The 24421-nt window shown below is 41.4% G+C and overlaps 1 protein-coding gene across 1 annotated transcript in view; it reads left to right on the forward strand.

Annotated features, from left to right (window-relative positions):
• Positions 1-24421, forward strand: part of stx1a (syntaxin 1A (brain)) — a gene marked incomplete at both ends in the record, with an annotated part of 51615 nt that overhangs the window by 3120 nt on the left and 24074 nt on the right. The window contains 2 exons of the mRNA XM_079225494.1: positions 12555-12632; positions 18796-18895. Coding sequence (XP_079081620.1) covers positions 12555-12632; positions 18796-18895 — 178 coding nt within the window. The remainder of the gene's footprint in view (positions 1-12554; positions 12633-18795; positions 18896-24421) is intronic.

A 24421-nucleotide genomic window follows, 5' to 3' on the forward strand; every position in this document is an offset into this window, starting at 1 on the left:
ATTATTGTGTTTCTCATAAAGAACAGCAGCTCCTAAGGCATCAGCGAACACAAATCCTGATAATAAATAAACCTTCCCCAATCTATTGTGGGAGAATTAGCTTTGGGTCATCTCTGTTACCATTGCTTAAAAATTATTTGTAATGTCCAGAGCTCCCCTTTCACATCGTTCCTGAGCAGTGAGATAACGGCTTTTTATCACATATACTTGTTGGAGATTAAGGCTATGAACTGTAACTGACATCTGGCTCCATCTTTGTTGGGTGATAATCTTTAATAATGATAATATGCTTAATCTTGCCAATGTGATGCTGAACAGACCCTTTCAACTAACACGTCCTCCACCAAGTAATCAACAAAATACCAAAAGCCATGAACATTATACTGACATATTATCACCTTTTAAGTTGATATTAGAAACTTCTTAGCAAACAGTTTTTAATTTACACAAATGTCGGCCATATTGTCTGCCCAGAGAATTGCTTTGCTGGTCAAACAATATTAATGAAGAAAACAACTCTGCAATGGAAATAATGTTTTATTTTATTGTGCACGTCTGTCTCATTCCCCCCCTCATTCTGATATTTTCCCTAGATTTTCTCTGTACTTTTTGTCCGACATCTTTCATCTCTCCCTCTTGCTGTCATAATTCTTTATTTTCTTTGTACACATCCTGCCATTCCTTCACATCAATCTCACTCTCTCTCACTCTCCATTACATTTCCCCATATCTACAATATGATTGTCTCAGTGCCACACTGGTGCTGTCATAATCTTTCATGGTCAGCGAGGCACTCTAAATATACCCCACGGGGTATATTATATAATATGAGAAGGGATCGGGGGTGGGGAAAGCCTAAGTGGTGACAGCACATCGCTTTTCCCTGCCTGTGATCTGTCATTAACGTTCAACTGAAGCTTTGACATTTTCTCACCCACTCCTGCAAGGCTGAACACTGACTGACCACAACCTAAACAACGCCTACACAACACAGAATAGTTTGTGTATGAACATCCTTAACAGCATGTAATTTATGTATTAATATCCATACTCATCAGCCAATTACCAGCTAACAAGCCAAAACGGAAGTAAGCATCTATCATTTAGTCAAAGGTCAGTCATTTGCAGCAGAACGAGTTATCTCTTTGAAAACTGGCAGCTGCAGGCATTTCTGACCTGAAATTGATTATTATTGATTTGTTGCAAGACGCACTAATAATTGCATTCTAAATATCATTATTTAATCGTTTATAGTGTTGTAGTTTGTAAATTGTTTTTTAGGCATGTTTGAATGTTATCCCTTTGATGATTTGACGGTTAAAGGTTAAAAAGATGTGAGGGACGCAGAGGGCAGATGGGGATGAAAGACAGAGGAACGTTTGAGCAAGAGCGAAAGAGGGATAACGTGATGAACTGATGAAGAAGAGATTGCATAATGAAGTTTATTTGTCATTCCAACCATATCTGCCCAAAATACGCAGCAGAATAAGATGTTTCTCTCAGGACCAGGTAATAAGACACAACACAGATGCATCAGTTTGGTTGGATGAATGACTGTTGACGTGCTCTTGAAGAGGGATAATGAGATGTTTCAGAAGAAAAGTGAAGTGAAGGCGTGAGAAGGGAGAGTGAGACAAAGGTAACGGAGTCCATGTTGTGTGGGCTAGCTGCTGGAATGATTGGTGAAGCTGAAGTCTGGAGGAAGGAGGGTGAGAGAAGGAGGCGAGAGAATGACGGACAGGGAGAATGGGAAAGAAAAAGGAAGATGATTAAAAGGGGAGGACGTTGAGGAGGATTGTTACGAAAAAAGGAATTTGTTGCACATGCACACGCTCTGACTCTGTGCTGCTGCGATGCAGCACTTCATCTCTTCTCCCACCCACATTCCTCTCCTTCGTGTAACTGCTGAACTCCACTCGCTGCACCCTGTTGACCTCGCCCAGAGCTGCTGTTCACTGCAAAACGGAGACGAGATGTATGTTTATTGATGAAAAGAAAATCCCATATAAAAAGTTACAGGACAATGATGTGCCAACAGCCAGGATCATGTGGCCTCCTAAAGGGTGATGATTAAAGGTCTGTAATCGTTGTCTATGGAGATTCACAATAAAAACACAATTAGAGGGATTGAATCTGAAACTCTGATAACCAGACTATATATTGACGTTTCTGTCTTACTTCATTTTGCAGTCTGACATTGTGTTCATGCTAGCTGTTTTCTGTGTAGGACTATATCCATAACTAGTCAGTAAATTAATTTTGATTCAAGTAGCCGCACTGATGTAATTGTATTGTCATGGAAACTAATATACCACTATGAAACTTCCCCTGTTGATTACTTATACTAAGACAAAGTCAGGGCAATGTCTGATCTCATTTTGTGGACCTTCCTAAAGTCAATGATTTTTACAGAGGGAATTTGGGATATCTCTGTTTATCATGCTAAATCATAAAATACTGTCAACAGCCATTAAAAAAAAGTCATGTTTTTAAGAATAAAATGTTCTATAAAGTAGGCTATGAAGGATATATGAGCAAATATAGATTGGAATGAAACTGGAAAGTTTGGTGTATGTAAGTGATACTGTAGTCAAGAGTTCTGCCTCAAAGTGAGAAAAAAACTCATTTTGAGGCCTAAGGATATGTATTGTAAAATTCCATAAATCTTTAAGACACACGTGAATAGTGTCAAACTAATTAACTAATAACCATGAAACTTCCGAAGTTGATTAGTGATTTCAATACAAGAATCTTTTGTATTTCTCTGACATTTCTAAAATGTTTAAACATGCAAATCAGGCATTATCTAATGTAACCTTTAGTGACTTTAAGATAAATCTACAGATGCAAATAGACAAAGTAGTAAAAATACACATCTAAATACACATCTATCTGTGTATTTCTAATGTATTTTATATGTTTACAAAATAGCTCAAAGTCTCAAAATGGTTCAGTGCATGAAATATATTTTTGCCTGGGGTGTCCAGCCCTGAAAAATCTGATCGTGGTATCTGAGAAATAGCCTCCCATGAGCATGACACCACATCTATTTTAATAGCTAGAAAATTCAACCAAAAATCAATTAAGGTATGCGGAAATTGATGTCAGTTCTCCGGGGGCATAAACATGTACAGACAACAATGGAGCTGGTTAGAAAAGTACTGCAACGCATACATTTGTATTTTAGATTTAAATAAAAAGTATTTAACTGTATTTTCATTAGCAAGTTATCCATAGGAGTGCATTGATCAGCTACCGTGCACATTATGTTGCAAACATTCACACTGGCCATCTGTGTAAGCCCTGAAACAAAGACGGAGACTTGTGGATTTCCTTCAAAGATTGACCCCGGTGTTGTTATCAGTGAGAGGTCATGTGAAAGGAACATTTGGCTGGTTTAGTCCATCACTTCCTGTCGTCATCCACGCTGCTCCCTGATTGTGTAATTATCCTGTCTCAATAGCTCTCGCTGTGTCCCCCTCTTCCATCAGCTGGCCATTCACTCAGTCAGCCGACCAGCCAGGTAATCAGTCAGTTATACATCGGTATGTTGTGTAGTGATTAAAATGACCTTCTTGTCATTAGTAAATATTTCTTAACATGTTCATTCATTTAACCACTCTTAGACGGAAAGAACGAGTCTACGCGTGTAGTGTGTTTCAACAACAGTGAGTTCGCTCCGTTCTTTTTTACTGAATTCTGGTGCCACAGTGAAACACGTCCACCCGTTGATACATCAATGCTCAATATGTCACAGCTCACGTCTCATTATTCTAAACAATGCAAACTATAACATACAATTATGCAATCACTATAATGAACAATCACTAAATATGAATCTAAATAATATAGTATCTAAATCTGAGTCTAAATTACAATGACAATATGGAAAATGGCACTAACATGTTGATTGATGGGTTTGCGGTGTGAGCATCAGCTTTGTGCCACCAATGCTCCTTTTGACTTTCATGAACTTAATCCTATAGCTTGATTTTATTTCACTTTTTTTCTTTGTAATGAATATACATGTTTTCTCAAATCACATGATCATTGTTTGGTTTTTCTGATGACCTAGAAATTAAATGTAACCCTTTCACTCATATTAAAGCTGCTTTGGAACTTCATGTCTTCATGTCTAAAGGGCAAATGTGTAAGATCTGGACAGAATTGGCCTCCACAGTAGCGCAGTGCTAGCCTGCTGTAGCTGACTGCTAAGACGCCAAGAGTCACATTTGCTGTACTGGTGAAGAGAGTGTTCTCGCTCCCCCTAACTAAGTCAGGCTGTGCCTGTCCTGTCGGCACGAGGACCGGCCTCCACAGTGGCGCAGTGCTCCCGCTGTAGCTGACTGCTAGGACGCCAAGAGCCACAGCTACTGTACTAGTGAAGAGAGTGTCCTCGCTTCCCCCCACTAGACAGCCTCCACAGTAGCACAGTGCTCAGGCGCTGTAGCTGACTGTTAGGACGCCAGGAATCACAGTGCTAGCGCTGAAGCTTACTGGTAGGACACCAGGAATCACAGCTACCGCACTCGCGAAGAGAGCCGTACCAGCGAAGAGAGTGCTCAAGAAAGAGATAGAAGCGCTCCCTTTACACTAAACAGACTGTGTCTGACCTGCTTCCACAGGACTTGTTTCCACAGTAGCAGAGTGTTCTCGCTTGGCTTACTGCTAGGACATCAATAATGACTGCTAACATACTAGGGAGGAGAGTGTCCTCACTCCTTCTCTCTTACTGTTCCCTGCCCCTTCTCTAGCAGTCAGCAGAGCGCCTCGCTCAAACTGACTTCGTAATCCTCATCGATTAGGGGGCAGGGTCCCCTCAGACTCGTGCTTAGGTTTAACCTTGCCGGCTGTGGGACCTGTGCGGCTCCTCTCCAGCCTGAAGACGGCCATGACCCTTGTCCTCAAGCCTGAGGGAGGGTCTCTCGCCTTCCACCCTAGTGGGCATCAGACCCATCCGTGGCTGAGCCGTCCCAGAGGAGGACATTAGGTTACTGGCAGTGTCCGCCAATTTCTTTACTGACTACAGTGGCGAGCAGCCCTCCCATGATCCCAGTCCTGGTTCCCGTTCCTCGGGCTATACCCCTTCGGCGGGGGGCAGTCGACGACTCCAGGGGGTCTGCCATCCGCAGGGCGCTGGCAATGCCTTCTTCAGGCACAATTCCGCCCCTGCCACCTTTTCTGCCGCGGAGGTGCTCTCTCCCAACTTTCGGCAGATGGCCGAACCCAGGCGTCCCCTAAAAAATGGGTGATGACCTGCTTTCCCAGGCTTACAATACGGCAGCAGGGGCTCCATGTCGGCTCCCCAAAGCCACCAGCGGCCTCAGCATCTCGCTGAGAGGCAGAGCCGCTCCCAAACGCAACTCTTCCAGCGCGTGCCCCACAGACAACCTCCAAACCGGGGGACTAACGGTCACCCCCCGTTAGGCCCCCCCCCCCCCAGAGCCCTTAGGGGCAGGGGGGGCAGAGACTGAGGTATCTCAGCTACTGGGCACCTCACGCTCCAGACCCCTTGGTTTCCAAGGAAACCCTAACCCAGGGGTACAAGTTTCAATTTCGACGCCAGCCCCCAACCTTCAGCCGGGTCAGGGGACTACCATCACCGACCCGGTCACAGCCCGGGGGGTTCTACTCAACCTACTTCCTCGCAAGGAAGAGGGGCGGCAGACTGCGCCCAGTCCTAGGTCCTAGGGTCTTGCCATTCATAGGCTGAGCACAGCAGGCACCCTTCGTGCTGTCTCCAGAGGAGACTGGTTCACATCCGTCGACTTGAAGGATGCCTATTTTTAGGTGTCCATTGTGCCTAGCCACAGATGGTTCCTTCATTGGCCTGTCAAAGATCTTTTCCCCCCAGGGGAGTGGGAGCGCTTGTATCTCAACCAGCCCATCCAGCTGGCACAGTCAGAGCTTCTGTGTCCGGTGTAGGTCCTCGAAACCTAGGTCAAGTCCACCGCATGCATACGGCGGTCTGGCCAGTTTTGTTGTCTTAGGATGGACCTAAGAAGGGCTGTGGCCTTTCTAAACAGCGCCTGTCCCACTGGATAGTGGAGACCGGGGCCTGTGCATACAGAGCGAATGGCCGTGCTCTGACACCCGGGGTAGGGTGCTATTCTACCAGGATTGTCTCCACATCAAGGGCAACCTTGAGAGGTGTGCCCGTGCAGGATACATGTGCTGCAGCCTCAGGGTCATTACCCAGCACTTTCAACAGAGACTACAGAGTGAACGTTGCCACCCCTCACCCACTGGGTGTGATTCTTGGCCCAAATTCCTCTGCTTGAGCCATATGAGGTAGTTCCTGTGGGATTCCTCGTGACTTTGTTGGTATAAATCATCCAGTGTGAAACACTGCCTCTGGCGGTTAGTAAGGATGAAATAGAACGAAAGTTCCGAAGGTAATTACGGTTCTATGAATCCTGGATGACCGCCAGAGTTCTTGGTCACTCGGAATCTCGTGATTTCTCAAGAAGATTCCGCAGAACCAATCTCGGGATGATGCCGGAAATTATGCCCGGCTGGGAGTCACCCGAAGTCACACGTGACTTTGTTGTTATAAATACTCGAACTGTGCAAGCGTGATATTGAACATATCCAGTGTGAAACACTGTCTCTGGCGGTCATCCAGGATTCATAGAACCGTAGTTACCTTCGTAACTTTCGTTTGTACGTGTTACAGGTACTGGAACTCAAAATCACAACTCTGAGGCAGATGGACAAGCAAAGTTCTTTACTGACGTTTCAGGCAGGGTCAAAACCCGAGTTTGGCACTAACACACAAGACAAGCGGACAGAGGGCAAGTGAGGGAACCTAAATAGTGAGGGACTAATGAGGGAATGGGCGTGAGGAAGGGAATGAGGGATGATCAGGTGTGAATGGCAAGATCTGAAATGACATGAGAGGGAATTTATGACACTGTTAGTTAAAAAGAATTAAGAGTTGTTGGTTCTTTTTTAAAATAACTGATGACTGTAAAATGTGTTTGTTTGGACACAGTAATAGAGGTGAAATGCGGCCCTCAATTTGTTTGGAGCATGTGGCCAGATCTTAAAAATGAAAGTAAAAAGGATTTTTTTCTGTGTGATGCTACTGCCGGCCAGTCCTGCATATAGACTGTATATAGATCGTTCAGTCTGTTGGTGAATGTCCTGAAGGGACTTGGGAGCAGGTGAAGTGTGTGTGTGCGTGTGTGTGTGCGTGTGTGTGTGTGTGTGTGTGTGTGTGTGTGTGTGTGTGTGTGTGTGTGTGTGTGTGTGTCAGAAGAGGCAGAGCGTGTACTTCTATCCTGGTGGGGACTTTTACCTGAGTACACAAAGACCGATGGGGACCAAAAATGAGGTCCCCACCGGCAGACTATAAATACACAAATCAATACGTAATATGAATATTTATATATATATATATTATATATATATATACATATATATATATATAGTTGCTATGCATATTTAACTTTTTTATAGTAGTTTATTATAATTAATCATCTCATCATTGATATTAATAATAATATCAATAATACAAATGTATCTAAAAGTCTATATTTGATTTCTTATGCTATCCTGTTAGCAGCTAGAACAGTCAAAAGAAGAAGCAGAAATGCTAACAGCATCAGAATGAGTATGGCCTGGGCTTCTTGAAGGTAATTGAGCTAAACTAGAAAGTATAGCCATTAAGGACCAGTCCAGAGCATCTGCCTGAGACCTGATGGACTTTAGCTCTGAAGTTAGCAGGACGTTGACCAGAGTGATGCTAGGCGTTAGTGACAACAAGCTCCTTACAATCATTACAGTTATGAAATATGTATACATATACAGACAGTATAATGTGAGAGAAAGACTCACTGTTGTCTTTTCTTTGAGAAAGAATCAGGTAAGAGTTGGGAGGCCCGATTAAGTCAAGCATAATGAGGAGATGCCTCATTTTCAAATGTTCAAACCTTTTTGATTTTCAAAAGTGCATTTTTCAAAAATGTGAAGATGAGGATTATGCGTACGGACATTTTTAAGTGAGGACACTGACCAGTCTTTACTTCTTAAAAGAGCTGTTTGAGATTAAGACTTGGTTCTAGAAAAATGGGCCAATTTACTAAAATTACAATATATATATATGTATATAAATATATATATATATATATATATATATATATATTTTAAAACTTTCTGGCTTATGGTAGTTTTAGATATCTGACTTCTGACCTTACAACGATTCTGACTGATATAATGCATTCTGTAACTGCTAAAGCTAACCTGATCCTTGGTTCATCCAAATGAACGTTCTCGCATATTTTTTAATAGTTTTTGTCTAACTTGCCCATTTTTGTGTGAAAAAATTACTCTGGATAATGAACTGTGCAAACCAAAGTATGAAACCAAAGTTACCTTCATGGCTATATATTGCCAGAGGTAAGTGAGAAATGAGAATGTGTTTTGTAATATTGCTGAAATGTCCCTTTTAAGATTAGAATAATCACTATTAGCATACATAAGAGCTTTCTGCGTTGAATTTCTGACTTTGACGTTGACGTGAGCGCTCTTTACAAGTCAGAAACTGGTCATTTCTGTACTTGAAACATGAACAAGACACATATATTCGTATAAAAATAAATATGTGTGTGTGTGCCAAGCAAATGAAGCACCAGAAAGTCTGTAATTCAGTTTGCATGGTTTAATTTCTTTTTATTTGTCTACTGTAGGAAACATAAATAAAAGATCAAATGTTCAAGTATGTGTGTGTATATGAGTGAACACTTATCCATAATGAATGTGTTATGATAATACATCTGGTTATGCTCTCAGTATTCCTCTGTGCAAGCTGGCACAGATTCATATGAGTAATATCAAATGGGACTGCAGGAAGCTGCTTTGAATTGTCTGTAATACAAAGATGCAGGAAAACTGTCTGCAATAAAGGATAATAAAGTACTGCCCACATGGCGCTCCATCTCCACTTGAACTGTCTCTCACTGCTCTTCTCTCTCTTACTCTAAGATGAAACCGCGAAAAGGGTCGGAATGCTTACTTACACATCGACACACACTTTGTCTCTATGTCACCTTATATACAATTACACTTTCACAGCTTTCAATAATTGCCGTGGTGCCCTGTTTCTCCCCCTCTTTTCTCTGTGCTGACAGCTGTGATTTTGCAGCCTGCACACTAGATTTCTTTTTTTTTATCTCTCGCCCCCTCACCTGTGAACTATATTTCCTGCTCCTCCTGTTTACACTGTCCAGGCACTGCCTTTTGTCTTTATGGAGCGACTGCCTGCTGGCACGGTGCCTAGAACCACTCTCTAATCTAATAAACAGCATAATCAGGCCACTACTCCTGCCGGGGTGTTTCACCCGAGTGTGAGCCCCAGAGGCGGGATGAATTGAAGGATTATGGGCTAATGGGGCCCGTCTTGTGTACACCCTGATCTCTCAGTGTGATAACCGTCTGTTGTACTGTATATTATCAGTGTGTCAGCTGTTGTGTGCATGCATGTTTGCAAGTCTGGCTCGGAGCATCTGCTGTGGGTGGATGGCCAAGTCAAAGTCTGTAGGCTGAGTCAAGAGTGGCAGCATTGAAGTCCTCTCCCAGGGTCTAGGTGTCTCAGCAGGAGCTTCGGATCTGGGTGGGAGGTGGAGGTTTGGAGTAAGCCGCTCACTCTTCTCCCCTCTCGACCGCTCAAAGAAAAAGAAAAAAACGACCAAAGCGCTCCCCTCTCTGCAGGAGGTACAGCATCTCTCTGTGGAGGGGAAATACATTACTCATGCTTTTGAAGCTTATTCTGATTCCCTGCTTGTCGTCGTCTTCTGCCTCCTCTGCCTCCTGCTACTGTCGCCTCTTTTCTCTTTATTTCTTCTTCTGCAGCTCTTCAAATGCATCTCATTGCCATACCAACACCACCTTTTTTTATACATGCCACGTGAAGAGTTTTGCGCCACACCAAAAATATGACACCCACCATATTGACTGTTGTCATGGCAGTTGAGCACAATAATGATACACTTGCAGATTGGGAGTCTTGAGGCAGTACATTGTTTTAGACAGAATAATCATATCTTCAAAATGTTAAGTTAGGAGTGAAACCATGAGAGCATCAGTTTTTGTTGGATTAAATATAGTGTGAGTGGGTTTAGATAATATTAGCGTGATCACAGTGGCGCTGCATTTTTCTCACTCGTAGTTTTGTGCCAATTGCCTCGCTGTCCCTCGCTGAAGTCTGTCCTCTCAGACAAATTTTCTCAAGGACTGGTTCCTCTCCCACTGTTCTTCTCCCCATTTCCCTATCCCTACCCTGTTGGCACATCACACGTCAACTATCCACAGAATGGATTTGTGTTTGAGGAGACAAGAAAAGGTGCTGAAGCACCCATCTATTATTGCTAAGTAAACAGAAATAAACAAATATATTTATTTTGGGATTGTCGTATGTTACATTTGTTTTGGTAAGATATTTAGATTTGCTTCCAACTATAGTTCCTCACAGAGAATTAGTTATGTCTGGATGTTCAAAATAAAATAGATATTTTCCCTCTCATAGACAAATAGTTTTGATGGTAGGAATGCTTAAAAACAGATTATCAATGACTGCAAAGCAAAAAAAACATTTTGTTTCCAGAAATGGTTGTATGATTGAAAATAATTAGGGCTGTCCTTGACCAAAGAAATTCTAAGCCGATGAACTTGTAAAAAATGTTTCGACTATACATTAGTTAAATGAATCAACAGAGTGGTGAAAGAAACTCTTTAAATCTTGTATTACAAGAGATAGGGCTGTGCGGTATAACGGTTTACCGGTTAAAAATGTCCATACAGTATGAATTTTTCATATAACGAATGTTGTCACTCTTCAGCAGGCAGCTAAATGTAGCGTTCACAGCTGAGGGCGCAGCGGTCTGAGCTACTTATGTGTCAGGGTTAGAACTTTAGTTATGGTTTTAACTTTAACTAACAACGAAGTTTCACAGGAGAAAACAGGATGAAACTCCATCGCATCTCCTGTGCGATGGAGTTTCACGATAAGTAGGCGAGCTGTACCCAGCATGCAGTTCGGCGGTGTAATTTTATAAATGTACAATTATTAGTTACAAATTGTTTATGTGTCACAAACTGTTGTGTCGTGGTGTTTTGCGCTGTTAAAGAGCGTTAGTTGTGGGTTATTAATTGTTGTTGGCTAAAGTTCTAACCCTGACACATAAGTAGCTCAGACCCTCAGCCGTGAGCTGTGAACATTACATTTTGCTGCCTGCTGATGAGCTGTTACGGCTATGCACCAACGGTATGGCGGTATATGAAAAATTCATACCTACATTCCCCTGGGTCCTAAGTCCCTCCAAGTTTAGCTTCCTAATGCTACGTTCATACCAAAAGCGTTGCGAATATTCACGGCGCTTTTTCTGCATCAGTTTACTCGCTCGACAATAATGTTGTGTTCACACCAAATCCGTTGCGAATGTTACTTGCGCCTGAAAGGGGGCGTGGCTTATCTCTGTGGCTTATCTCCGTAAAATCAGTTACCGTTTCCGCCATCCACCGTGGAAATAACCACTAGTTCTGCTCTATACTTGTTGTGTAAATTCCACATAGGTTGGAACATCAAACTCCATCGTGTCTTGGTTCATAATATTTTCCGTAGTCCCACACGCCCGGCGGAAAATTCGCTTATTCGCAACCTATCGCGTCTGTGCATTGACTTTGCATGTAATCTACTCGCGCGTCAAATTCGCAGCGCGTTTGGTGTGAACGCAGCATGACACTCTATGTACCAATGTACAAACAGCTGCTGGCCAGTTGCGAGCTAGTTGGCCAGCGTGCGGTGAACAACTACGGCGGTGGTCCTTTTCGGCGTCAATGAATGAATGTGTTAACTCGAAAAAAAATACTGTGATATACCGTGAAACCGCCAGAATCTTACAAAATACCGTGATATGAATTTTTGGCCATACCGCCCAGCCCTAACCAGAGATGTGCTCATACGTTTCTTGGAAATAAGTAATTCTTATTATAGCCTGTTGTATGTATTGTATTGATTCTAGTTACATGTACGTTCTTAAATCAAGGGATGCAACGATTATTTTTCATTATCCATTCATTTGCAGATTACTTTCCGCATTGGGATTTTTGGGGGGATGAGAATAAGAAACCATTTCAATCAGAAAAAGATGAACTATATTCCTTCTCCATGGATCTCATAGCCTGCTAATGGGGAAGTGAATTAGTTTGACAGAGGCTGGATGAATGAGATGACGCCACATGAGATCCCTGCTAGTTTGCAGGCTGGAGTGTGTAAATGTAAAGGTTTTCTCTTCCCCTAGGTCCTAATTCAATAATAACTTGCAAATCACTCCACATGTGGTTCTGATTACAAGTGTCATTAAGGGCTCATTGTGGGTATTAATGCTGTTCTATTTAACCTTGATTTATATATTACATGGTCCAGCCCAGTGCAGTCGTCACCAGTGTAACAGTCAAACAAATATGTCTTACATCTTGCATTGAACATTGTCATGTTCATTAATTTATCTTCCAGCTGTTTGAAATAATTCTTATTGTTCTGTGTGTTTGTCCAGGGGAAGGAGACAACAGAGGAGGAGGATGAAGTTGCTGTGGGAATTGACAAAGGCTTCATGGATGAATTCTTTGAACAGGTTTGTTTCTCTCACAGTCCCGATCTTTCTCTCTCTCTCTATCTCTCTCTCTCTCTCTCTCTCTCTCTCTCTCTCTCTCTCTCTCTCTCTCTCTCTCTCTCTCTTTATTTCAAATCCCTCTTGTGCATTACAGATACTGTATGCTCCTTGCCTCCATCTATACATGCATTTGAGAGTGTATTTCCCTGTATACGCTGTGGACATATGCTGGGAGCAAACTGAACATCATCATGGCTCTCAGAGGGGGGGATCCATTTTTTAATGGGCTGCTACATACTGAACATCTCTCACAGTGAGTGGTTTAGAAAGCAGGATAATTCAGCTGAGGGAGACTTCTTCGAGATGTACGTATGTGTGTATATATACTTTTTCATTTATTATGATCATATATTATGTTGTCTTTCTTCCTCTCTCACTCACACCTTATCAGGCATCTAGTTTTTATGTTTGTGTCTTTGAGGTATTTATATCACCATGCTACAAATGCTACAACGGTAGGTCCAGGGAGGTTGAATGCCATTTTGCAGCATTTGTGAATAATGAAAGAGGTCTTATAAGTTGCTTTGAAAACTCACATATCAAAGTGTTGATTGTCAGAATCAACACTTTGATATGTGAGTTTTCAAAGCAACTTATAAACCGGGTCGATTTAATTCATTAAAATTGCTAAATTACTGCTACTCTTGTGAGTAGAGGCATGTGGATTTACATTTAAAGAAAAAGATCGTTAAGTTTTATATTTTAATAAGCTCCTTAACATGACTAAGCGATTATAACGTTTTACAAAAACCTTGATAAGTAACCCTTACAACGGCGGATTTCAGTCAAAGACACAACCCTGTTACTGTACGGGCCTGTGGGATCATCAATCTCTTTTCTGACCAGTATTAGTACCTCCACATTGTGAAACAAGACCAGAGTTTTGTTTTTTTATATCTTGGGCGTTCCGAGATCCTACGATCTCATTGGTCCTTAGACTCTTCTGAAAGTGCGTCAGACGGCACAAGTAGGGGGTCCTTTTGATATGCAGTTTGTCATGGTGCGACCAAGAATCAGCTCAAAGTAGGTCATTTTTATATTCTTGAACTGAAAAACATGGTTTTTGGACTGAATATGCTTCCTAACATGTCAATGCTTTACTGTATTGTGATTTTTATCTTAATCTTTCTAAAGATCTTTCAAAAGATGTGCAGTATTAGTCTGTGGGTTGCTGGGAAGGCACCAAACAATACTTGTTAAAAATACTTGGGAGCGCTCAAGGAGTAATTTTTGGGGAATCTTGCTCAGACTCTTGACTTTTGATCATATTTATGCTGAAAATAAGTTAAAACATATTATTATTTTTTCAAAGGCTGGTTAGGGGACCAAAGGGTGGAACTGTTAAGACAGCAAACACATCACCAAGATAATCATATGTGTCTGAGCTGCAGGTGCATCAATCAAAAACACTATGTAGATATTTAGAATATCAAGGACAACAGTCACACTGAACATGTGGGAAATACAGACAAACAGCATCAACAAGGAGAAGCAACCATCACATGTTGTCACCAAACTATAGCCATATATATGATCGACACACTCATGCAGCTACAACTGCCGCTTGCTTCTCCGCAGTCAAACTTCCTCCACCTCCCCTGCACCGCCTCCTCCTGCATTAGCATTTAGATTTATTCATTCAGCTACGATGCTCATGTCAATTTAAGTGTTTTTACCTCACACTCTGCTCGGTGTTTGTGAGCGTATAGAGGCATGTCTGTATCACACCTGTGCAGATTCATTTTGCACCAGCAAGGCAGCAGAAACAGAACGCTAAACCAAAATGTTCCCTGTTATTGTGACAAATAGTTAACACCTAGAATGAGTAGAATGAGTATCCCAATATGACCTAATAGAAAAATGTTTCATGCCGTCCAGTACGTATCCTGCTCATAGTTGTGGGGAAATCAAGACGAACAGAGCAGCCTGAATGTCCTTATCCAAATAAGTTCTTCCAGGCATTCCGGTGCGGCTGGTAGATTGATGCCTTCAATGTGTGCTAAATCTTGGTCATGCCTTAAAAGTCTCCTAAGGGAGAAGACCAGAAAGCTTACTATAGGTGCTCAAACTACCTGAACAGGCTCCTTTCAATGTTAACAGAATCAATTAGACAGAGTGTCCCATACAATGTCGGATTGCTAAGCCCCTGGTATGCATTTCAAGGTCCAGTGTTTAGTATTTAGCGAGATGAGATCTATTCGCAAAAATGAAATATAATATTATTAAGTATGTTTTCTTTTGTGTATGATGACCTGAAAATAAGAATTGTTGTTTTTGTTGCCTTTGAATGAGCCGTTTAAATAAGGGCCATGTTTCTACAGTTGCCCAGAACAGATAAACCAAACATTAGAAAGGCCAATTGACATGTTTGCCTTGGTCACACCGTAGTCCTCCTACATGCTTGGCACACATGTTTTTAGTTGGTTGCAATCGGCAACCTCACCCTAGATACCACCAAATCCTACACACTGTACCTATATGGAGAGAGAACCATGTGGTCAGACTTAAGTCACAACTGGGCACCACGGAAGCGTTGTTGTTTTTTTCATTCGGCCCCTTTGGAGGACCTAATCCACAAATGCGCGATAGATCGCACATTTGTGGTAGTAGATAACGCAAACCTGTTGAAAGACGCGTACACCCTCTGATGGCACAATGTATGTTAGATGGACCCTCGCATACTAGGAGATGTGGAAAGTATAACTTGACAGCATCCCGCTAAGCTGCAAACTGCTTCATCATCAGATGTCAAAGTCTAATACAACCAAATGGACAACATCATCTACAAATAGAGGACATTCTCCATGTTTTATCTATTAATATCAGAAAAGTAGAGATGACAAAGTATTTCCATGAAAGGTTGTACATGCCTGACTTCATGTCAAAATGCAAACAATAAATTAACTTTGAGTATATTAGGATCAAATGTCTACCAGCTTCTCCTGCAACATATTTTAGAAACAGACTAGTCCAGATCTAGAAAAAACACAACTCTTTATTTCTAATCTTTTTTTGATGTATAACAAGAAGTACATTTTTACCTCTGCACGCTGGACTAATTCTCCTGAGTTTCAGATCTGACATGGTTTAACTAGAAAATGTCTCAGAAAACACTGTAATTATGTGATGTTTTAGCTCTGAGGGAACACTGCAGTCTGCAGCCATTTGTCTCCTTTCATATCTGTTATGCTGCTGCTTGTTTCCTCTGGCAAACTGTCCTTCGTATACATCCTGGATTCTGAGAGAGAGAGAGAGAGAGAGAGAGAGAGAGAGAGAGAGAGAGAGATGCAAATAGGGAAGGGAGCAGATTAAGGGAGCAGAGGGTAAGAAGGAGCAGAGGGAGAGAAGGAGTAGTCAGGCTCTCACATGACTGGGTGCATTAATTAAAGCTTCCAGTAGTGGAGAGACCGCTGCTTCCTTCTGTCCTTTGCTCACACCATAAACATGACCTGAGTGTGGGTATTGATTTTATAATTGGTTTGTGCAAGCATGCATGTGGCTGTGTATTTAAATATCATGTACGCTGTGCAGCGTGTGTCATCCTAAACCTCCCAGATCCCAAGTGGAAAGTGAGTCTAGGATTAAAAGTATCATTGTTATCATTGATATTTTTTCAATTACATCCAGAAATATTCCGGTATACACAGTACATGATGAAAAAAAGGGAGTGGTTGTTTCATTTTAATTTCTTTAAGTAAGTTAACTTTGCCTTCCAATTCTAGGAAATAAGTTTGAATGGAGGATTCATTTGCTTTGATCTCACTTATAGTTGAGTGTCACAAATGCATATGCTTCATTCGTCATTTCAAAATATTGTTGTACACAAAATATGATGATGTGATGTGTGAATTGGTTTTAGTTCATTTTTGACTTTTCATAGTGTCAATTGAAACTGTAAAATGTGCTTCATCCAGGATCTGGTTTATGTTATATGTCTTGTCCATTGTGGGCAGATTTGTATGCTTTATATTTGTATGGATAAAAGAAAAAAACTATTAAAACGTGTGGAAGAGCTTTACTGCTGCACATAGTTGATGCATTTCTTCATAATGAATGTGGCCAATTAAGTGTATTCCCCTCAGCAGTCAAGCAGTGTACAAACACCACCTTCTTCATGATTAAGTGGTTGGATCACCACAGATGGTAGAGCCATAAGGAAGTCTTTACTTTTCTGCCATGTCGTTCAACAGCAGGTAGGACATCTGACATGGGCTGTTTACTGCCACACTTTGTGGCCTTCAGTCTGTAAGATCGAATCTATACCATATGTTATATGTTGACTTCACAGCTTTTACAGAAGTGCCTGCAGAAGCATGTGTCTGCAGTGGTGATGCTTAGTTCGCTATGAGGTCATAAATTAAGCTGCAACGATGAGGATGTAAAAGTATTTATTGCGTGATAGCAACTATGTTAGATAATACAATAAATATTATGTTGTTGAAAGCTACAATAGAAGATTGAAACCTGGTATTACTCTGAAATTGATTGGGATATTTAGCTAAACTGTTTATACTTTAACGTTTATGGTTAAGAATATTACAAATGTATCCTTTACCCATTGATGATTATAATAAATAAGGGTGTTTTGTATAGATAAGGTCATATAGTCTCAATACTATAGACCCTTTTACAGACGGCGTCCCTAATAATATGCATGCACATGCATGTGGCAACGGAAGTGGCGTTTGGCCCCAGCCACCCAGACGCGTTAAAAAGCTTTAATCATTGAATTAAAACTGTTAACAGCATAACAATGTATGGTTGTTGCATGTTCGGTTGTCACAATTGATATTCCAACAGTGGACACGACTTCTACAGGATTCAAACAAGATAACGACAGTTTCAGAGCAACATGGCCGTTGGTGTTTTCAACAGTTGCGCTCCCTACGAGCAACCACAGACACATTGGACTGAGAGTCACCAGTTAACAAGCTCCCTTCTGTGGCTGCTGGTATGAAATGATTTTACTGCTACTGGACCGATCAAAACTGCTTGCGATGGAGCGCCTATTTTAAAACTATGTATATTTGACATGAACATTTTCAGCCTTATCATTATGTATTTGTCATTAGTTTGATATGCATATGTACACCATCACATTTGGCATTACTCTTTTTACATTGTGTAGCAGGGCTCATTTCATGCCTCCACAATCCTTCATCAGATGATGTAAGAATGAAGTGAGCAACAGCAAGACCGACTCGCCTGGCCTCCAGCCCTCTAATCATTCTCCTCACCAGATTTAGATTTTTACTTTGGTAAAAAAAAGAGAAGAAAATCAGATGACAAAGTAGGAAAACAGACGTTATTCTTTCTGGGCCTTTGTACACGTTTCCATCAAATTACTTGGTGGATACGAGAGTATTGAGTTCATAAAGAAAGGTTATAAAATAGGCGTGTGTTTGTGTGTCTCTTTATTTGTTTCTGTATGTCTGAAATAGTTTTTTCTCCCACACCAATAAAATGTGCCTGATGTGTTATGAGACCTGAGAGATTCACTGTGACTCACTAACTCATGGTCTCTAAACCGAGACAGCTGAAAGTGGCTTCATCTTTCTGCTCACTTAAAAGAAAAATCTCCACAGCCGGGCTCCAAAATCTTAGGGAAAGCCTTACAGTAAGTGTGGAAGCTGTAATTGCAGCAAATTAACGCCCATGGTTTTCAAATGAGATGTTCAACTATCAAATATGGGTGTGATGTTTGGTAATCCACGTACTTTTTGCCATGTCGTGTAGCTGCATCATCTTTTGGTGCTTTGTGCAGCTGCATAGTTCTTTTTCTCATGTGCAGCCTCATCGAAGCCCCGGTTCACATATTTACGCCTTCACATCCTGAGCTACAGTAATAAACTTGAGTTTGAATACAGCCCTGTTAAATTAGTCCACACACATACATAAAAGATTGCTCCAGTGTTTTAAACAGTCACAAAGAAATGAGGACTGAGCCCAGATAAACATGAAAAACATTTTATATCTGTGTTTTCTTTCACTTGACTCTGCTTCACTCTGCTTTCGTTCTGCCTGTAATATGATAATAACGTCTTCAGTTCGGTATCAACATCACTCAGGCTAATCACAGGTACTTCCTGCCTCACTTCCTTTTGGTCTCTCTCTCTCTCAACAGGTGGAGGAGATCCGGGGTTTCATCGAGTCTCTGGCAGAGAAAGTTGAGGAGGTGAAGAGGAAGCACAGCGCCATCCTCGCTTCACCTAACCCAGATGAGAGTAAGTGTTTGTCTTTTATCGGTCCTCTTGTTTAATTCTCTTAAACATAATTCTCTCAACACATCGGAGCTAAAAAAAACAGTCCAGTTTCTCAAATACTGTATTTTGATCATGGCAGTACTTCAGTACCCCACGGGTCGTTGGTATGGGTTTTATCTCATAGTTTAGTTGCATTTGTATCTGAAATATCACACAGGTGGGTGACATTAACGGTGATATCTGAATAAATCAGGGAATTTCCATTGCCACCACTTTCTCAGGTGACTAAGAGCCTTTTAAGGAACTCAGGCACTTAACCTACGCTTGACTGAAACTATTGGAGCAGTGTTTGCAGGGCTGAATGTAACTTCATTCTCAAAGAGAGGTGCTGGGTGACCTTAGTACCAATATTAGGATGAATGGATGAAAAGGGCTAAATGAATGGAGAAACATAATGAATGCAGATCCAAGGAAAAAGAGGTTGCTGAATGTTTAGATGAGTATAAAAATGACTTGACCCCTTGTGGCCTTCACCTAAACAGCTTTGTGCAGCCGATTAATTTAGACGTCTATCTGAAGTCTGATCTCATCCCAGTTGAAAACCTGTGAGAGATTTTAGAGCAACATGTTGCACGGCGCTCTCCACCACCACCACCACCAATACACCAAATGAGTTAATTTCATACCGAATGTATTCATTTTCAACTGCTGCTGTGGTAGATTCCACTGAACAAAAGAAAGAAAAATGTCTCCATTGTCAATTTTTCTCCATTTTTCTGCTCCCTGTCCATTGTGTTCTAGTCCTGTTTTCACCTCTTCGCCTGCTGTTAACACCATGTCAGCTTCTGTCTCTTCCCTTGGCCCATTTCAACCACTCTCCTCTTTACACATGTTCAGTCTGTGCTACAATTCATCTTTGCTCCTCTTTCTCCTGCATCTCTGTCTTCTCACACCTCCTCCTCTCTCATTTATGTCAGGGCATTGATCTGGAGCTACGCTCTCACGAGAGGGATGTTACTCACTAGTAACACCCCCTAATCCCATTTCCTCTCCTTTTCTCCCACCTTCCCATCTACCTGAAATAGCATCGATCTGCTTGCAGCAGCAAGCATCAGATGAGCCCTTTAACTAGCCACGTTGTGCCGATGACACACAGAGCGAAGCAGCAACGAAGCAAGGTGCTGCATTTACGATAGGGATTCTTCCACAAGTTGTCTCCTTTGTGACTGAAATCAATGCTCTGTGTGTGTGTGTGTGTGTGTGTGTGTGTGTGTGTGTGCCTGATAAATGCACATCAGTTGGCAGCTGATGTAAATGTCAGGGTCGTTCATTACAGAGTTGGGTCTGTGCGTTATTCACTTGGGCTTTTTAAATTGTGCGAAAGAAACATTTAAAAAACACTTGTTCAAATGTTCATGTTGAATACAAGATTGCAATAAGTTCACTGTGAATGTTTCTCAGTGCTTTTTCATGACAATATCTGCTACTGAGCATCATAAGGTTTTTAGGCAATTCAAACTAGAGGGAAGGTCAGGAATCAGGATTCATCATCTGGGCACCCTGAATATCTGCAACAAACTCCATGGCAGTCCATCCGTTAGTTGTCAGGAACTTTCAGCCAAAAATGTCAACCTGCAGTAGTTGCTTTGATATTTTAGTCTGGGCCAGAGTGGTGGACCGACTGACTTAGACTGCCCCAAAAACTGACTTGAGACACAAACCATCGTCTCTAGTGCCAAAGTCATGTGCTTTGTGTGTCCAATCAAACACCCGAAACTCCTCCATTTATCTTTGATTTGGTGTAGTGTAAGTATGGCGACCAGTGAATAAGTTATATAAATGAATATTGTTTATATTAAATAATGTTAGGAAGATGTCTACGTGTTGTTTGCCCATCTGTGTCTGTGACTACTGTGATAACAATCACATTTCCGCGCTTGAGCCTCGACTGAAATGTGTCATCAAAACTAATTTCACAATAACATTTTTAGGTGAAATCTAATGTGCTTTAAGATCTGCACTGACTCATTGTTGCATTGAAAATGTAGCTCATCCAAAAGTATTGTGTGGTCTTTCATCATTTTAATGAATATTATGTTAGTTTTTTAGCTTTTTCAGTCTTTTCTGGTATTCTTTTGTATTCTCCCCTGTGGTGAGCAGAGCCTGTTCTGTTTCTAGTACTCCTATCAAATCAAACTGTATCCTGTTGAGTCTCATCGTCTGTTCACAAGTATCTTTCTCACCGTAGTTTCTCCTCCAAGAGCTCCTCCGCTCACTCTCTCTGGCACTGAGACTTTGGGTGTGTGATACTGAGAGTGAGTCTTTTACAACTCAGCGTAACATTGTGCGGTGACAGACCTTCTGTTTCTGTCACGGCTCATCAGTTTCATAATCACATCACATCTCCCCCTCCATCACCCACCTGGCCATCTACACGACCCACACCCCCTCTGCTGGGGAGCTCTGAGCTTTTGTGTTTGCTGACTAAGACGTTTCCTGTATTGACCTCCTAGGGGTTAACTCCAGCCCACTGGCAGAACCCATATAACACACACACACACACACACACACACACACACACACACACACACACACACACACACACACACACACACACACACACACACACACACACAAATACTGACACAAATGCAGCCGCCTCTGTGTAATATCACTCCCCCCTAAATGAAGCATCGCAAATTTCCACCAGGGAATTGCAATATACAGTGTGTGTGTGTGTGTGTGTGTGTGTGTGTGTGTGTGTGTGTTTACTTGTTTTTACTTGCCATTTGTGGGATTGTGTGGGCTGTGCTCAGCATCTGTGTACAGTAGTATACAGGTTCAATAATGATGATAGAGTAGGTAATAGCCATCAGGTCATAATGGGTATTGAACCTGTGTTCCCTCATGAGCAAATTCCTCTAATGCAGGAAGGAAAGACACAAATGTATTTTAAATGTAGATGCATGATTGAATTCCGTTGCCCATTAAATAATTGCATGATTTGTTTTGTTTCCTAGTATTGTTTATTGCCGTTGTGCAGTGCTGCTTCTCGTTCTTTTGATTGATGAGACTGTACTTGATAGATTTACAAATTAAAGGCCAAAAGTCCTGCAGGAGCATCAGTGGCCTTTAACACTCAACTGTTCCTCAAAGAGTGTGAGGTTGACCTGCAATTAAGTGTAGTTCCGTAGTTTCTACAGTCTTTGATGAAAATGTCTGCCATCCCAATGTATTAGACATGACATACGAAAGTCAACTACACTATTTACATACAAGGTGTTTGGCTGAGTATGACGTGTTTGCTTGCTTTCCATCCGTATTCTCCTCAAGACAGTTCTCCAGAGTTGTCCAATGTATATTGTTGGGGAGTCAAAGCCAGAAAATCCATTATTTGATATGCTTGTGTATTTAGGAATAGGCTGGTAAGTGATTTTATAGAGGTTTTAGCTTCTTAGCTTATGGTGTAATTTTACAAACTACAGGTTGTTATTCATTCAAAGAAGCTGAAGACTTACGGACAGTTTGGGATTCTATAATTAGCCTGACGTGTTTGTCTTGGGACTGTGGGAGGAAACCAAACCTGAGCAGTGATCATGAAAGATGTATCCCAGTGCAATAAATGTGCCTCCCTGGTCTGTACATTAAAACCATTTGAGACAAGCAGCCTGGATTGCTACCTTGCAGTGCTGTCTACACTACTTAGAGGAAGCAAAAATCAATGCAAAACCAACTGAAAACCAGCAGAGGGACTTAAGATTGTTTTTTTCTGTCACCACTTCTGACTGCAGAGTGTTGCTAGAAAATGAGTCCACAAATGAGTGTAAACCAAGCAACTTTATTTAGGCTTGCCACGCACAAAGAAAATAAATGAAATGTTAATTCGCTTTTGTATGTCTATCACTCCATTTTCACTTTGCAGTTTTATTCTGGACCGGAGGAATACACATCTTTTGTGAATTGGTTATTACTCAAAGTCAAAAATGATAACAGGGGGACAAGTTATGTATTATGGGTGGTGCAGTTTGAATTATACTCCTACAAAAAAACTATCAAATATAGTACAAAATCTACAGTTTGAATTTTGTGGCATTCCAATGAAAAATGTACTTAAACTTGTTATCTTTGACACTGATAGGAGTTTATTTAACTTTGTCCTATCCTTTATCTGTCTGTCTGCATTACATTTGCTCTTACATCTCCCTCATAATGTCCGAGCTGATTTTGCAGTCTTTGAAGACACAACTTTATCTTTTTATCCCCCTTCAAGTGAGGTTAACGCAATGTGAACGGTCAAAGTCAAGGCTAAGGACACATATGCACATTTATGCACATAAAAGAGGTCTAAACTAGTAAGATAAATCAGTTTAACGGCCCTCTGTACTCTTGACCCCTGAGTCAGCGAGAGGCGTGTGGTGTTAATCCTCTGATCTAAAGTGAAGCGTCTGTGGTCAGGGGAAGGATTCAGAGTTACAGTAACACTCACAGTAACCATGTTATACTGTCATAAAAGATGTGGCAGGAGACAGAGATGTTATTAGACAGAAGGATAAAGGGTTGTTAGCAGAGACTTAATCAGGTGCAGCATCCACATCTGTGCTTGAGTGGTGCCCTTCCTGTAAAAAAGGAAACTATAGATATTAGTCTGAATGTACTAGTCAGACAGCACAGGTTGGGGTGAGCAAGTGAGTTGTATTCATTAATGGTTGAACTTAATCTGTGCTGTCAGTTTGTCATTGAACCGCTCTGAGTTAATTCTGTATTCCTGAAGCAAAGCAAAGATAAGTCATGTTTGAGGGATGAGCTCACGTTCGTTCTCTCTGGAACATCAGACAACTGGACTCTAGACGATCAATAAGCAGCGCAAACACACAAAGGACAGGTAATATATTTACAGAGCGAGCAGAAGGAAGCAGAGAGATGGGGAAAGAAGATAAATGGCTGCAAGTTAGCGGTTAGAGTGGCAGCAATTGACCCTGAGGAAGAGCGGAGGAAACAGAAGTGGCTTTGTGTCTTGTCAGTGTCATGGTACCCTGACATCAGACTGACACACACACACACACACACACACACACACACACACATACATTGTGTCGCTATAATAATAAGAAGACCAACTGCTGATTGTGGCAGTCAAGGAGAAACCTGCATGGTGTTTTTCTGAGTGGATAAATGCTGCTGCTGTGGAGACAAAGGTGGAGCAGGTTGATTGAAGCTTATACAATTAGATACAAGACTTCCAGGATTCATCTTTTACTAAATCTCGGTATTATGCTACTGAGTGATGTAGGTACAATTCTGATCAGTAGACATGACCGCCGTCAGTATAGTGCAAGTGAAATCTGATCTGGTGCGTTCCCAAAAGCTGTCAAACACACACCAGTATACTCACTACAAGGCAGCCTCTGTTTAGGTTAATGGAGTCCAGCACGCTAGATGTGATATTGAGCCTCAGGTGCCATGTTTGGTGTAGGTTAAAGGAAAAGTTTGACATTTTGGAAAATATGCTTATTCGTTTTCTTATCAAAAGATAGATGAAAGAAACAA

This window comes from Taurulus bubalis, assembly GCF_910589615.1.
Source record: "Taurulus bubalis genome assembly, chromosome: 10".
NCBI classification, from domain to species: Eukaryota; Metazoa; Chordata; class Actinopteri; order Perciformes; family Cottidae; genus Taurulus; species Taurulus bubalis.